Source organism: Tarenaya hassleriana, unplaced genomic scaffold, assembly GCF_000463585.1.
Source record: "Tarenaya hassleriana unplaced genomic scaffold, ASM46358v1 Cleome14, whole genome shotgun sequence".
Taxonomy (NCBI): Eukaryota; Viridiplantae; Streptophyta; class Magnoliopsida; order Brassicales; family Cleomaceae; genus Tarenaya; species Tarenaya hassleriana.
Genome location: NW_010964598.1, coordinates 3,118,812 through 3,131,558, shown reverse-complemented (window position 1 = coordinate 3,131,558; position 12,747 = coordinate 3,118,812). Strand labels below are relative to the sequence as shown.

The 12,747-nt window shown below is 38.0% G+C and overlaps 2 protein-coding genes across 2 annotated transcripts; both read right to left on the bottom strand.

Moving 5' to 3' along the window:
* Positions 1 to 5,938: 5,938 nt before the first annotated feature.
* LOC104808394 (calcium-dependent protein kinase 10-like) lies at positions 5,939 to 7,763 on the bottom strand. Its single transcript, XM_010534070.1, has 6 exons — positions 7,706 to 7,763; positions 7,473 to 7,625; positions 7,181 to 7,296; positions 6,927 to 7,094; positions 6,567 to 6,797; positions 5,939 to 6,386 (listed from the first exon to the last, which is right to left on the bottom strand). Exons 1-6 carry the CDS (start codon positions 7,761 to 7,763, stop codon positions 6,213 to 6,215), a joined length of 900 nt encoding a protein of 299 aa, XP_010532372.1. The 3' UTR covers positions 5,939 to 6,212.
* Positions 7,764 to 8,225: 462 nt separating this feature from the next.
* LOC104808324 (calcium-dependent protein kinase 10-like) lies at positions 8,226 to 11,342 on the bottom strand. The gene is made up of 7 exons (XM_010534001.1): positions 10,482 to 11,342; positions 9,993 to 10,136; positions 9,760 to 9,912; positions 9,468 to 9,583; positions 9,214 to 9,381; positions 8,854 to 9,084; positions 8,226 to 8,673 (listed from the first exon to the last, which is right to left on the bottom strand). Exons 1-7 carry the CDS (start codon positions 11,137 to 11,139, stop codon positions 8,500 to 8,502), a joined length of 1,644 nt encoding a protein of 547 aa, XP_010532303.1. The 5' UTR covers positions 11,140 to 11,342; the 3' UTR covers positions 8,226 to 8,499.
* Between the last annotated feature and the right edge of the window lie 1,405 nt (positions 11,343 to 12,747).

The following is a 12,747-nucleotide window of genomic DNA, read 5'->3' as shown; positions in this document are numbered from 1 at the left end:
GCATTGATGGAGTCTTTCACTGGACGGTAGTCATCACTGAGGCCCGAGAGAATAATATCAACGAGATCCTCGTGATCAATCGGTTTGCCGAGGAGAGCGAGCTCATCGCCTTTGGTTTTGAAGAAGTGCATATACTCATCTATTGTCTTTCCGCCTTTTGAGAATCGACGCATTTGGTCCTTTATTTGTTTGATGTGCCCTCTGCTGGAGCGCCCATAGGTTGACTCGAGAATGGTCCAGGCTTCACTTGTCGTGGTGGCACGAGCGATGAGTGCTTGACACGAAGTCGAGATCGAGCCAAGTAGGGCTGCGAAAATCCGTCGGTCCTGGCGAAACCACGCTGGGTACGCCGGATTGGGTTTGACGGTGTTCTCCTCTGTCACCGTCGGTAAGACACAATGGCTGGCTGCGAGAAAATCGGCGAGATTGTACCCTTGCAGAAGGGATCGAATCTGAAGAGCCCAAGTCATGTAGTTCGTTGCGGAGAGCTTCGACACATTGCTGACGTTGACATTAATCAACACAGAACCGGCAGGATCATAGGGCTGGACTGTGTCAGTGGCCGGGGGAGAGTCAGCGGAGGTTGTCGGTGGAGATCCGGCAGAGGTGTTTCCTTCAGAGGACATGGTCGGCGCTAGGGTTGGAAAAAAAAAGATGTGGGATTGTCTTTAGACTTTGGAAGCTCTGATACCATATACTATAATGTGGAAAATCAGATTTGCATAATGATGTTCGTACATGTACATGGAGATTTATACAACGAAGATGAACCAAAATAGACAACAGAATGCCTTGCAATTAGGAGCTAATTGATATGTACGGTAACTGCAAGATCTCCTTCCTTTATGCACCATATATGAATCTGCTCTAATAACAAGGTGCAGCAAATTTAATCCAAAAGGATATAGAAATCAAATATCAAAATCTAAACGTGTTCCAAGGTTATCTGAACCATCGTTGTAATAATTCCGATGCAAATTCTGGTTTGGTAAGCCGGAAAGTGTTGGACGAGAATATCCCCGACATATATTTCGTATATATCAATACTTGTTTAGATAGACTCGGTTGGGATCTTCTCCTTATTTTGCTAGGTTTTGTTGTTGTCTCTAATGTACATATACGTGGTTTCGGGTTTCAATACGACACAAGCTTTTTCCCAGCTTTCGATCACCATTGTGATATGGTATCAGAGCCTAGTTGCTTTCCGGCCAAACTCCTTTCGAAGTTCTTCACGGGCGGAAGCCAGATTATAGTCACTTACGTACCATTGGTTGCTTGTGCTATGCTCACAACAAGAACCACAACGGAGATAAGTTCGCTCCTCGGGGTATCCGTTGTGTGTTCGTAGGCTATCCTTCGGGCAAGAAAGGCTAGCGGTTGTTTGATCTCGAGACACGTCGTTTCTTTGTCTCCCGCGACGTCATTTTCTGCGAAAGCCAGTTTCCGTTCTTAGCTTCCACCGATGACCTTCCCCCGACATCGTGTACTACCTCACCTAGGTCGGAACCTTTTCCTCTCGCTGATGATGATCCTGTGATGGCTCCAGCCCCTGTATCGTCATCTGCACGCCTCGACTCTGCTGATAATATTGTCGTTCCATCTGAGAACTCTTCTCGTTGTTCGTCTGCCGAGGTATCTGACATAAGGGGGTAACTTGACTTCGTCTCTTGCTGTCGATGAAGAACTTGGCCGTGGAAAGCGTTTGAAAATTTCGTCCACACGTCTAAGAGATCACGTCACGAACACCGTCGTTCTTCTTCCTCGTCCCCATACTCACTCGACCATCGGCTATCTTCAGGTACTCCTTACCCTATTACACAATTTGTTGGTTGTTCTAAATTTTCTCCGACTCACCAGGCGTTTCTAGCCGCGTTGTCTGAGGAGGCCGAACCACGTTCCTATAAAGCTGCCATGCAGGATCTGAAGTGGAAAGCCGCCATGCAATCCGAGATAGATGCCTTGGAGAAGAACCGCACTTGGACTATCGAATCTCTTCCTCCGGATAAGAAAGCCATTGGATGTCAATGGATTTTCAAAATTAAGTATCGTTCGGATGGTTCGATTGAGCGACACAAAGCTCGTTTGGTGGTTTTCGGTACTCGTCAAGTCGACGAGTTGGACTATGGTGAGACTTTTGCTCCGGTTGCTAAAATGGTCACCGTTCGGATTTTCTTGGCTGTGGCTGCCGCACGCCGATGGGAGATTCATCAAATGGACATCCACAACGCGCTCTTACATGGCGATCTGCGTGAGGAGGTATTTATGCGTCTTCCACCCGGTTTTGAGTCGCACGGGCCTGATCAAGTTTGTCGTCTTCAGAAATCCCTCTATGGGCTTCGTCAAGCTCCACGATGTTGGTTTGAAAAGCTTCGTTCGTCTTTGGAGAATTATGGATTTCGTCAGTCTCAATTCGATCACTCGTTATTCACCTTCCACGATGGTCACATTCATCTATGTGTTCTCGTTTACGTCGACGACTTGATTATTTCTGGTAATTCATCTGTTGCTTTACACGCATTCAAACTATACTTGAGCTCTTGTTTCCACATGAAGGATCTTGGTCACTTGAAGTACTTCCTCGGTCTCGAAGTTGCTCGCAATGACACCGGTATCTACGTCTATCAACGCAAATACGCTCTTGATATCATATCGGAGGTTGGATTACTCGGTTGCAAGCCTGCCCAATTTCCTCTGGATCAGAACCATCGTCTATCTCTCTCGGACAGTCCCTTCATCGCCGATCCCAGCCGCTACCGTCGATTGGTAGGCAGACTCATTTATCTCGTCGTCACTCGTCCCGAACTCTCGTACTCTGTGCATATACTGTCGCAGTTTATGCAACAGCCTCGCCAAGATCATTGGGATACCGCTTTACACGTCGTTCGCTACCTAAAACACGACCCTAGCCAAGGTATTTTGTTTCGCTCCGATTCTGACCTTCGGTTACGCGGTTGGTGTGATGCTGACTATGCAGGCTGTCCTCTTACATGTAAGTCTTTGAGCTGGTGGTTCATTCAGCTCGGATCATTGCCGGTTTCTTGGAAGACGAAGAAACAGTCTGTCCCCTCTTTGTCGTCCGCCGAATCTGAGTATAGGGCCATGAGGCTCGCTACATGTGAATTGTTGTGGATCAAAAGTATTCTTTCATCCTTTGGAGTCGATCATTCGGATCCGATGATGTTATTTTGTGATAGTCAAGTAGCATTACACATTGCGTCCAACGATGTTTTTCACGAACGAACCAAGCACATTGAACATTGAAGTAGATTGTCATTATCTTCGACAGCATCTTGATCACGGGAACATTGTCACGCAACATGTCTCAACTCAGGAGCAATTAGCCGACATCTTTACTAAAGCCTTGGGCAAGAAGGAGTTCGCTTGATTCATCGACAAGTTGGGTTTGTTTAGTCTGCACTCACCAACTTGAGGGGGGTATTGGACGAGAATATCCCCGACATATATTTCGTATATATCAATACTTGTTTAGATAGACTCGGTTGAGATCTTCTCCTTATTTTGATAGGTTTTGTTGTTGTCTCTAATGTACATATACGTGGTTTCGGGTTTCAATACGATACAAGCTTTTTCTCAGCTTTCGATCACCATTGTGACAGAAAGAAACCCCATACGGTGAAGAATCTTGTCATAGCCTTAAAATAATGTATCCACGTCCAGAAAGGTGGATGCATGTATACTTGTCTTGGATTAAAATACAAATGTGAAGAGAGGCTTTTAAACGAATTTTTTCGATCTTTGGATAGATATAAGATTATAAAAAAAGAGTTGATTACATGTATATCCCATTCGCCCATTTGCAACAGAGCTCGTTTTTTTTTAACGAATCAAACCAATATTTTCCAGATTTATTTGGAAATGAGCCTAACCAGTGCCAACTTGCCACAACTGCGAACCCGATGACGTAGTTTGACGAGTCACGAGCACTCCAAGGTATTTTTCTTAAAAAAATTATGTATTTTTTATACTTTTATTTGTATTTTATATACTTTTTTATAAAAAAAAAGAATCGCCGTAAAATACCTGTAATTTTCTCTAATCTCAATTTAATACCTGTACTTTTTTAATTACTAAATAATATCTGTATAATTGGTTTTTCTCCAACTAAACCCTATACTTTTAAATTATTGGTCAAAAAATACACATCATCAAAAACCGCCACGTAGACAAACGGAAATCCTACGTGGCGGCGAAATTCTCAACTTCTCTCCTAATCATCGCGCCATGTCATCGTCACATAAGAAATTAAATAAAAATAAATAAAAAAATAAATTACTTAATAATAATAATAATTAATCAATTAAATAAATATCATAAAATAAATAATAAATATATATATACACATACACATATATATACATATATGTATTTACACATACGTATATAAATATATACATACACATATATACATATATATACATACATATAAAAACACATATATATACCATATATAAATATATATATACATACACATAAATATACATATATATGAATAATAAAAATATACATATACATACACATACACATACACATATATATATACACATGTACATATACATACATATATAAATATACACATCCACACATATATATACATATATATACATACATACATATACATTCGCATATATATACATATACATTATACATACACATATATATACATATATACATATGCATAATATCAATACACATACACATATATATATATTAATACATATATATAACGTACATATATATATATATACATACATACATATACATTCGCATATATATACATATACATTATACATACACATATATATACATATATACATATGCATACACACATATATATATATACATACATATACAACACATACACATACATATATAAATAATATATATACATATACATGCTATATATATACATACATATAAATATATAAATATATGTATATATATGTATGTGTATGTGTTGTATATGCATGTAAATCTATATATATGTGTGTATGCATATGTATATATGTATATATATATATATGTATGTATAATGTATATATATATATGCGAATGTATATGTATGTATATATATATATATATGTACGTTTATATATATGTATTAATATATATATATATGTGTGTGTATTTATATGTATGTATATAAACATATGTATATATATGTGTATGTGTATGTATATGTATATTTTTATTATTTATATATATGTATATTTATGTGTATGTATATATATATATATTTATTTATGGTATATATATATATATGTGTGTGTTTATATGTATGTATATATATGTGTATGTTATATACCTATGTATATATGTATATATATATATGTATGTGTATATATATATATTTATTATTTATTTTATAATTTTTATTTAATTAATTAATTATTATTATTAATTAATTTATTAATTATTTATTTTTTATTTATTTTTTATTTATTTTTTATTTAATTTCTTACGTGGCGATGACATGGCGCGATGATTAGGAGAGAGGTTGAGAATTTCGCCGCCACGAAGGATTTCCGTTTGTCTACGTGGCGGGGATTTGACGGTAGGTATTTTTTGGCCAATAATTTAAAAGTATATGATTTATTTGGAGAAAAACCAATTGTACATGTATTATTCAGTAATTAAAAAAGTACATGTATTAAATTGAGATCAGGAAAAAGTACAGGTATTTTACGGCGATTCTCCCTAAAAAAAAATAAATACTTAATTTAAATTTTATTGATTATATATGTATAATTTTTGTATATATTACGTATGTATAATATTTACATTTTATATTAAAACATCATTTTATTTTATATTTTTTATAATATAAATAAAAATATTATAGTTATTTATAATTTGCGAGTCAATATGTAATATATAAAGAAATTAAAAACAAATTAGAAGCTTATTAAAATTTCAACAATTGAACAGACAAAAGCCACTGAATCCGGAAAAACTTCAAATGGTACACATAATTTCGAAAGTTCTGAATGTGAAAGTAGACAAAAACAGAAACCCTAAATATACAGCCTAGCTGCAAGTATACCCCTTTCGAGAGTTGCCAAGTCTTCTTAACACCAAACCCTAACCAACCCACAAAGCTTTACAAACCCTAACGCCGAAGAGGGTTCTTGAAGCAATGTCGTAAGGGTTTGTTTTGGAGGGATATATAACCAAAAAAAAATGGTAAGAAAAGATCATACTGGAACTGATTTCCCAGTGAGGGCATCATGAAGATGCAATGAACCATCCTTCAGCAAGTTGACGCTTAGGCTTTTGAATCTCTCTCTTGAGTATTGTCTAGACGCCTTTCTCCAGTCGGTTCCTGCTTTCATCATTGCTACGAATTCATCGTAGTTTATGCGCCCATCCTGGGAAACAAACATCCCGATAACATTCTCAGAAACACGTTCTACGATCCTACATTGACTAAGAATGTGTCACGGTTTGTTTCATATCAGTTTGATCGGTGGTACTGCACAGTTATGGGAATCATATAAGCTAAGATTGCGGGATTGAAAAGAAGGGTATGTGTAAAGTTTGGAATAAACCTTGTCAGTGTCAACTTCACGCATTATGTCATTTAGGACATTGTCGTCTGGTTCGTCTGCTCCATGAGCTAAAGCTTCCTGCAGTTCATCCATTTCGATGTACCCGCTACTGTCTATGTCGAAGAACATAAAAGCTTGCTTGAGATGTTCATCGTTCTCCATCTTTTGCAAGTGGAAAATCACTGCGACGAATTCACCGTAGTCCAGGAACCCATCCCCATCAACATCGGCCTGCATCAAAATTATGTGACATTCAGCTGAGCCAGTGAGGGAGAAAGCTTTTGTCTCTCATTTAGACGACACAGAATAAGAGCCAGATATCGGGAGGTCGTAATGCGGGAGAGGTAATGGGGAAATTACCACTTCCATCAACATTTTGATCTCTGGTTCACCCAGTTGTGAACCGACCTTGCTGAGTCCAGCTCTGAGTTCTGTGTAGGCTATTCTTCCATCATTGTCGTCATCCATCAATGTAAACATGTTCTTGATCACTTCAACCTCCTGAAGGGACAAGTGCTCGGCAATCACCTGGAATCATTACAAGGATTAGACCATTCACAAAACGAATCAATAAATGGACAGAACGTCACCCGGAAAAGAAACACAATGCTTACTCTGAGAGCTTTCTTTTTGAATCTATTCATCACGGAGAACTGCTTCAACCTTGACCTCACGATATCTCCTAAAGGAACATTTGGAGCTTTCTTTGCGTTATGTATCCAAGGGTGCTCTGAAAAGGAGGAAAACAGAGCCCATCAACGGAAAGAATACAAACAAGCATTCTTAACAAAAGTCCAAAGAAAACCGTGAATTCTCGTTGCAAAAATCACCGTCCTAATTCTAGTTAACGTCTGTAATTTTCAGCCCAACACAAGTACAAGCCTTGGAACATAACAACAACTTTACCACGGACTTGCTGAGCAGTCAAACGTTTAGTCGGATCCGGGTCCAACATCTGCCTCACGAGGCTCTTAGCACTCTCCGATATCTGGGGCCACGGTTCTCTCTTGAAATCAAGCACTCCCCTCAAGATTGCAAGGGCAACACCTTGTTCAGTCTCTGCAAGTCCAAAACCCGACATCATTCATCTATCCAACAGCGTTTTAAACTTCTATCTTTGAAGAGCTGAAAATACCCACCGGCCCAAAACGGAGGAACACCGCAGAGCAAGATGTAGACAATCACACCAGCACTCATTTGTTATGAAACCGAATGAACCGTTCCCGAACCGTTCCCGAACCGAACCGTATGAATACCGAACCAAAATTCGAATATTCCACTAATATATATGTAAATATTATAGTTTGTTACTTATTTGGTATTCATATAATGGTGTCGTTCCGAACCGAACCGTTCATGTATTATTCAGTAATTAAAAAAGTACATGTATTAAATTGAGATCAGGAAAAAGTACAGGTATTTTACGGCGATTCTCCCTAAAAAAAAATAAATACTTAATTTAAATTTTATTGATTATATATGTATAATTTTTGTATATATTACGTATGTATAATATTTACATTTTATATTAAAACATCATTTTATTTTATATTTTTTATAATATAAATAAAAATATTATAGTTATTTATAATTTGCGAGTCAATATGTAATATATAAAGAAATTAAAAACAAATTAGAAGCTTATTAAAATTTCAACAATTGAACAGACAAAAGCCACTGAATCCGGAAAAACTTCAAATGGTACACATAATTTCGAAAGTTCTGAATGTGAAAGTAGACAAAAACAGAAACCCTAAATATACAGCCTAGCTGCAAGTATACCCCTTTCGAGAGTTGCCAAGTCTTCTTAACACCAAACCCTAACCAACCCACAAAGCTTTACAAACCCTAACGCCGAAGAGGGTTCTTGAAGCAATGTCGTAAGGGTTTGTTTTGGAGGGATATATAACCAAAAAAAAATGGTAAGAAAAGATCATACTGGAACTGATTTCCCAGTGAGGGCATCATGAAGATGCAATGAACCATCCTTCAGCAAGTTGACGCTTAGGCTTTTGAATCTCTCTCTTGAGTATTGTCTAGACGCCTTTCTCCAGTCGGTTCCTGCTTTCATCATTGCTACGAATTCATCGTAGTTTATGCGCCCATCCTGGGAAACAAACATCCCGATAACATTCTCAGAAACACGTTCTACGATCCTACATTGACTAAGAATGTGTCACGGTTTGTTTCATATCAGTTTGATCGGTGGTACTGCACAGTTATGGGAATCATATAAGCTAAGATTGCGGGATTGAAAAGAAGGGTATGTGTAAAGTTTGGAATAAACCTTGTCAGTGTCAACTTCACGCATTATGTCATTTAGGACATTGTCGTCTGGTTCGTCTGCTCCATGAGCTAAAGCTTCCTGCAGTTCATCCATTTCGATGTACCCGCTACTGTCTATGTCGAAGAACATAAAAGCTTGCTTGAGATGTTCATCGTTCTCCATCTTTTGCAAGTGGAAAATCACTGCGACGAATTCACCGTAGTCCAGGAACCCATCCCCATCAACATCGGCCTGCATCAAAATTATGTGACATTCAGCTGAGCCAGTGAGGGAGAAAGCTTTTGTCTCTCATTTAGACGACACAGAATAAGAGCCAGATATCGGGAGGTCGTAATGCGGGAGAGGTAATGGGGAAATTACCACTTCCATCAACATTTTGATCTCTGGTTCACCCAGTTGTGAACCGACCTTGCTGAGTCCAGCTCTGAGTTCTGTGTAGGCTATTCTTCCATCATTGTCGTCATCCATCAATGTAAACATGTTCTTGATCACTTCAACCTCCTGAAGGGACAAGTGCTCGGCAATCACCTGGAATCATTACAAGGATTAGACCATTCACAAAACGAATCAATAAATGGACAGAACGTCACCCGGAAAAGAAACACAATGCTTACTCTGAGAGCTTTCTTTTTGAATCTATTCATCACGGAGAACTGCTTCAACCTTGACCTCACGATATCTCCTAAAGGAACATTTGGAGCTTTCTTTGCGTTATGTATCCAAGGGTGCTCTGAAAAGGAGGAAAACAGAGCCCATCAACGGAAAGAATACAAACAAGCATTCTTAACAAAAGTCCAAAGAAAACCGTGAATTCTCGTTGCAAAAATCACCGTCCTAATTCTAGTTAACGTCTGTAATTTTCAGCCCAACACAAGTACAAGCCTTGGAACATAACAACAACTTTACCACGGACTTGCTGAGCAGTCAAACGTTTAGTCGGATCCGGGTCCAACATCTGCCTCACGAGGCTCTTAGCACTCTCCGATATCTGGGGCCACGGTTCTCTCTTGAAATCAAGCACTCCCCTCAAGATTGCAAGGGCAACACCTTGTTCAGTCTCTGCAAGTCCAAAACCCGACATCATTCATCTATCCAACAGCGTTTTAAACTTCTATCTTTGAAGAGCTGAAAATACCCACCGGCCCAAAACGGAGGAACACCGCAGAGCAAGATGTAGACAATCACACCAGCACTCCACACATCAACTTCCGGTCCGTAATTCTTCTTCAAAACCTCAGGAGCCATGTAATAAGGACTTCCTACAATCTCTGTAAATCTCTCTCCTGTATAATCCAAAAATGTTTACAAGCAGATTCAGAACACTAACACGTTGAAGACAAATCTCTTAACACGTGATCTCGTAATGTCCGAGGACAATCACAGCAAGCATAGGCGTAGAACCCTTGAGTGGATTCGGAATCAACAAAACCAGAAAGGAAGTCTCCAGAGTGATTAAAAACGTCCAAAAGTTCAGAGGAACGTCAACACTTTGAACTTTTGAAGACAAGGCTCTTAACAACGTGATGCGGTAATGTCCGAGAATCCACAATTGAATTCAAAGCAGCACATATGTAAAACCCTTGAATGGATTCGGAATCAAAAAACCCAGAAAGGGAATCGAGAGTTACCAGGTTTGAAGAACACAGAGAGCCCAAAATCAATAGCTTTCAGAGCCGAATTCTCCTTCTTATCAACGAATAAGAAGTTTTCCGGCTTCAAATCTCTATGCATAACACCGTTGGAGTGACACATGCTCACGACCTCGGCGATCGTCCTCGCGACGGCCGCCGCCGCGCGTTCTGTGTAATGGCCTCTCGCAACGATCCGATCGAAAAGCTCTCCGCCTGCGCAGAGCTCCATCACCAGATGAACATTTTCGTCGTCCTCGTACGCCGCCTTGAGTTTAACGATGTTTGGGTGGTCGGGGAGCGTCGACATGATCGCGACCTCGCGTCGGACATCCTCGATGTCGATGGCTGTCCTAAGCTTCCGTTTGGAGATCGATTTGCAGGCTAAGACTTCGCGGGTCTCGTGGTCCGTACAGAGGTGCGTGATCCCAAATTCTCCGCGACCGAGCTCGCGACCCAGGGTATATTTTTCGCTGATCTGGGTGTGGTGGCTCACCGGAATGATGTTGTCGAGGACCCGAGCCGGGGCATGCGTCCGAACCGAGATGAATTCATCAAAAGGGTTTGATTTCCGATCGCGATTGTTCTTCTTCTTCGGCTTCTGGGTCGGTTTCGAGTCCTTGGGTTCGAGCTTCACGCACGCGTTACAGTTCCCCATGGCCGGGTCAAACTGAGTAGCAGAAGGAGCAGAAGAAGAGGAACGCAAATAACAACAACAACAAACAAGAAGGTAAGAATGATGGTTTATCTCTTAGGGTTTTTTAAGACGGCGGCGGAGCCGAGACTTCTCGGTGGCGGAGTGGTGTTTCCCGGCGGAGCCGTGAATTGCGCGCGTCGGGTGAAAACGCGGGGCTCGGCGAAAGAGGCCTTTCAAAAATTTCAATTTAATCATTGCTAAAACGTTTATTTAAATCATATAATAATTAAAAAATAGTTGTTTATAATATATTTTAATTTATAACCCATGATGGTTCATCATTAAATGCGTACATATTTTATTCTAATTATGTGATCCATACAATAGATGTTTGGCTGTCACCCCATAAAATATATAATATAGCATGTATTTGTATTCTAGACTGTCTGAAAAACCTGAGCCGTTGATATTATTCAGTTGGGGATATAAACGGCCGGGATGTTGACGGAGGGAAATTTGTCGAAGTTGTTGACCGGCGAAAGTGGATAGGGTGACATTGTCAAAGGTGTGACATTGCTTTCAGTTGGGGGGTCTCAAACAAAACGAAAACGTATATATATTATATTATTTAAATAAATTGTAATGAACACTTGTGAGGGTTTTGCCTCCTTGAGTACATATCCTTTTATTTTGACCCGCTATTTTATAATTTATACATTGACCTTTCATGAATTTAGATTCTCAATTGTTTTGTCCGTCGACCCTAGATTTAGACGTAACTATATTAATAAATAAAAATCACATTTTTCAATTAAAACGATGTAATTATTTTTTAAGAGAATTTAATTTTAAAAAGTGATTTGATATATTTTTTAAAAAGAAATAACTTTAATAAAAATTAAACAAAAAGACTTACGTTTAAATTATTAAACATAAATATAATATTTTATGAATTTTAGTCCATTTCTAGATAAAATTGTATCTTAACTTTGATTTGTTAATAAATATAAGATCTATGTATTTGCCATGTAATTATTTAATTAAGTTGAGATTGTTTTGGAATTTAAAAAATAGTCATATTCTGAATATTTTAGAAAAAACAAGTTTCTCTAAATAAAAGTTTTAGTCCAGCAGGTTTTCATGAAAAATGAATCTAAGATCTCAATCTATTATACATAAAATCTTAGATATAAATATAAAAAATTCAAATTTAATTATGTATAAATTAACTCTAAGTCCAACAAAATCTGGTTCAACTATTTCCAACATCTAGAAGTAAAGACTATGTATCTAAAATTTGTAGATATTCAGGTAACACTATTTATGAAAAATATTTAAATTGATTAATTATATTACAATATACCAGCATGTACAAAATATTGATTTAAAATACTTGAAAAATAAATATTGTGAACGATATTAGTGAAATTATACAAGTTTTAAAATAATAAAGTAAAAATTAATGTAATTTTTCCGTAATTTTACCAATTCCGTTCTTTGTATAGTTTTCTACTTTTCTTTACCTGGTCTTGTATGTATATAAATCCTATAGCAACGACTTTAACTTAAAATATTACATATATAAACAAATAATAATTATTTGGGTGATTTGAGATTTTCTTTTAGTAA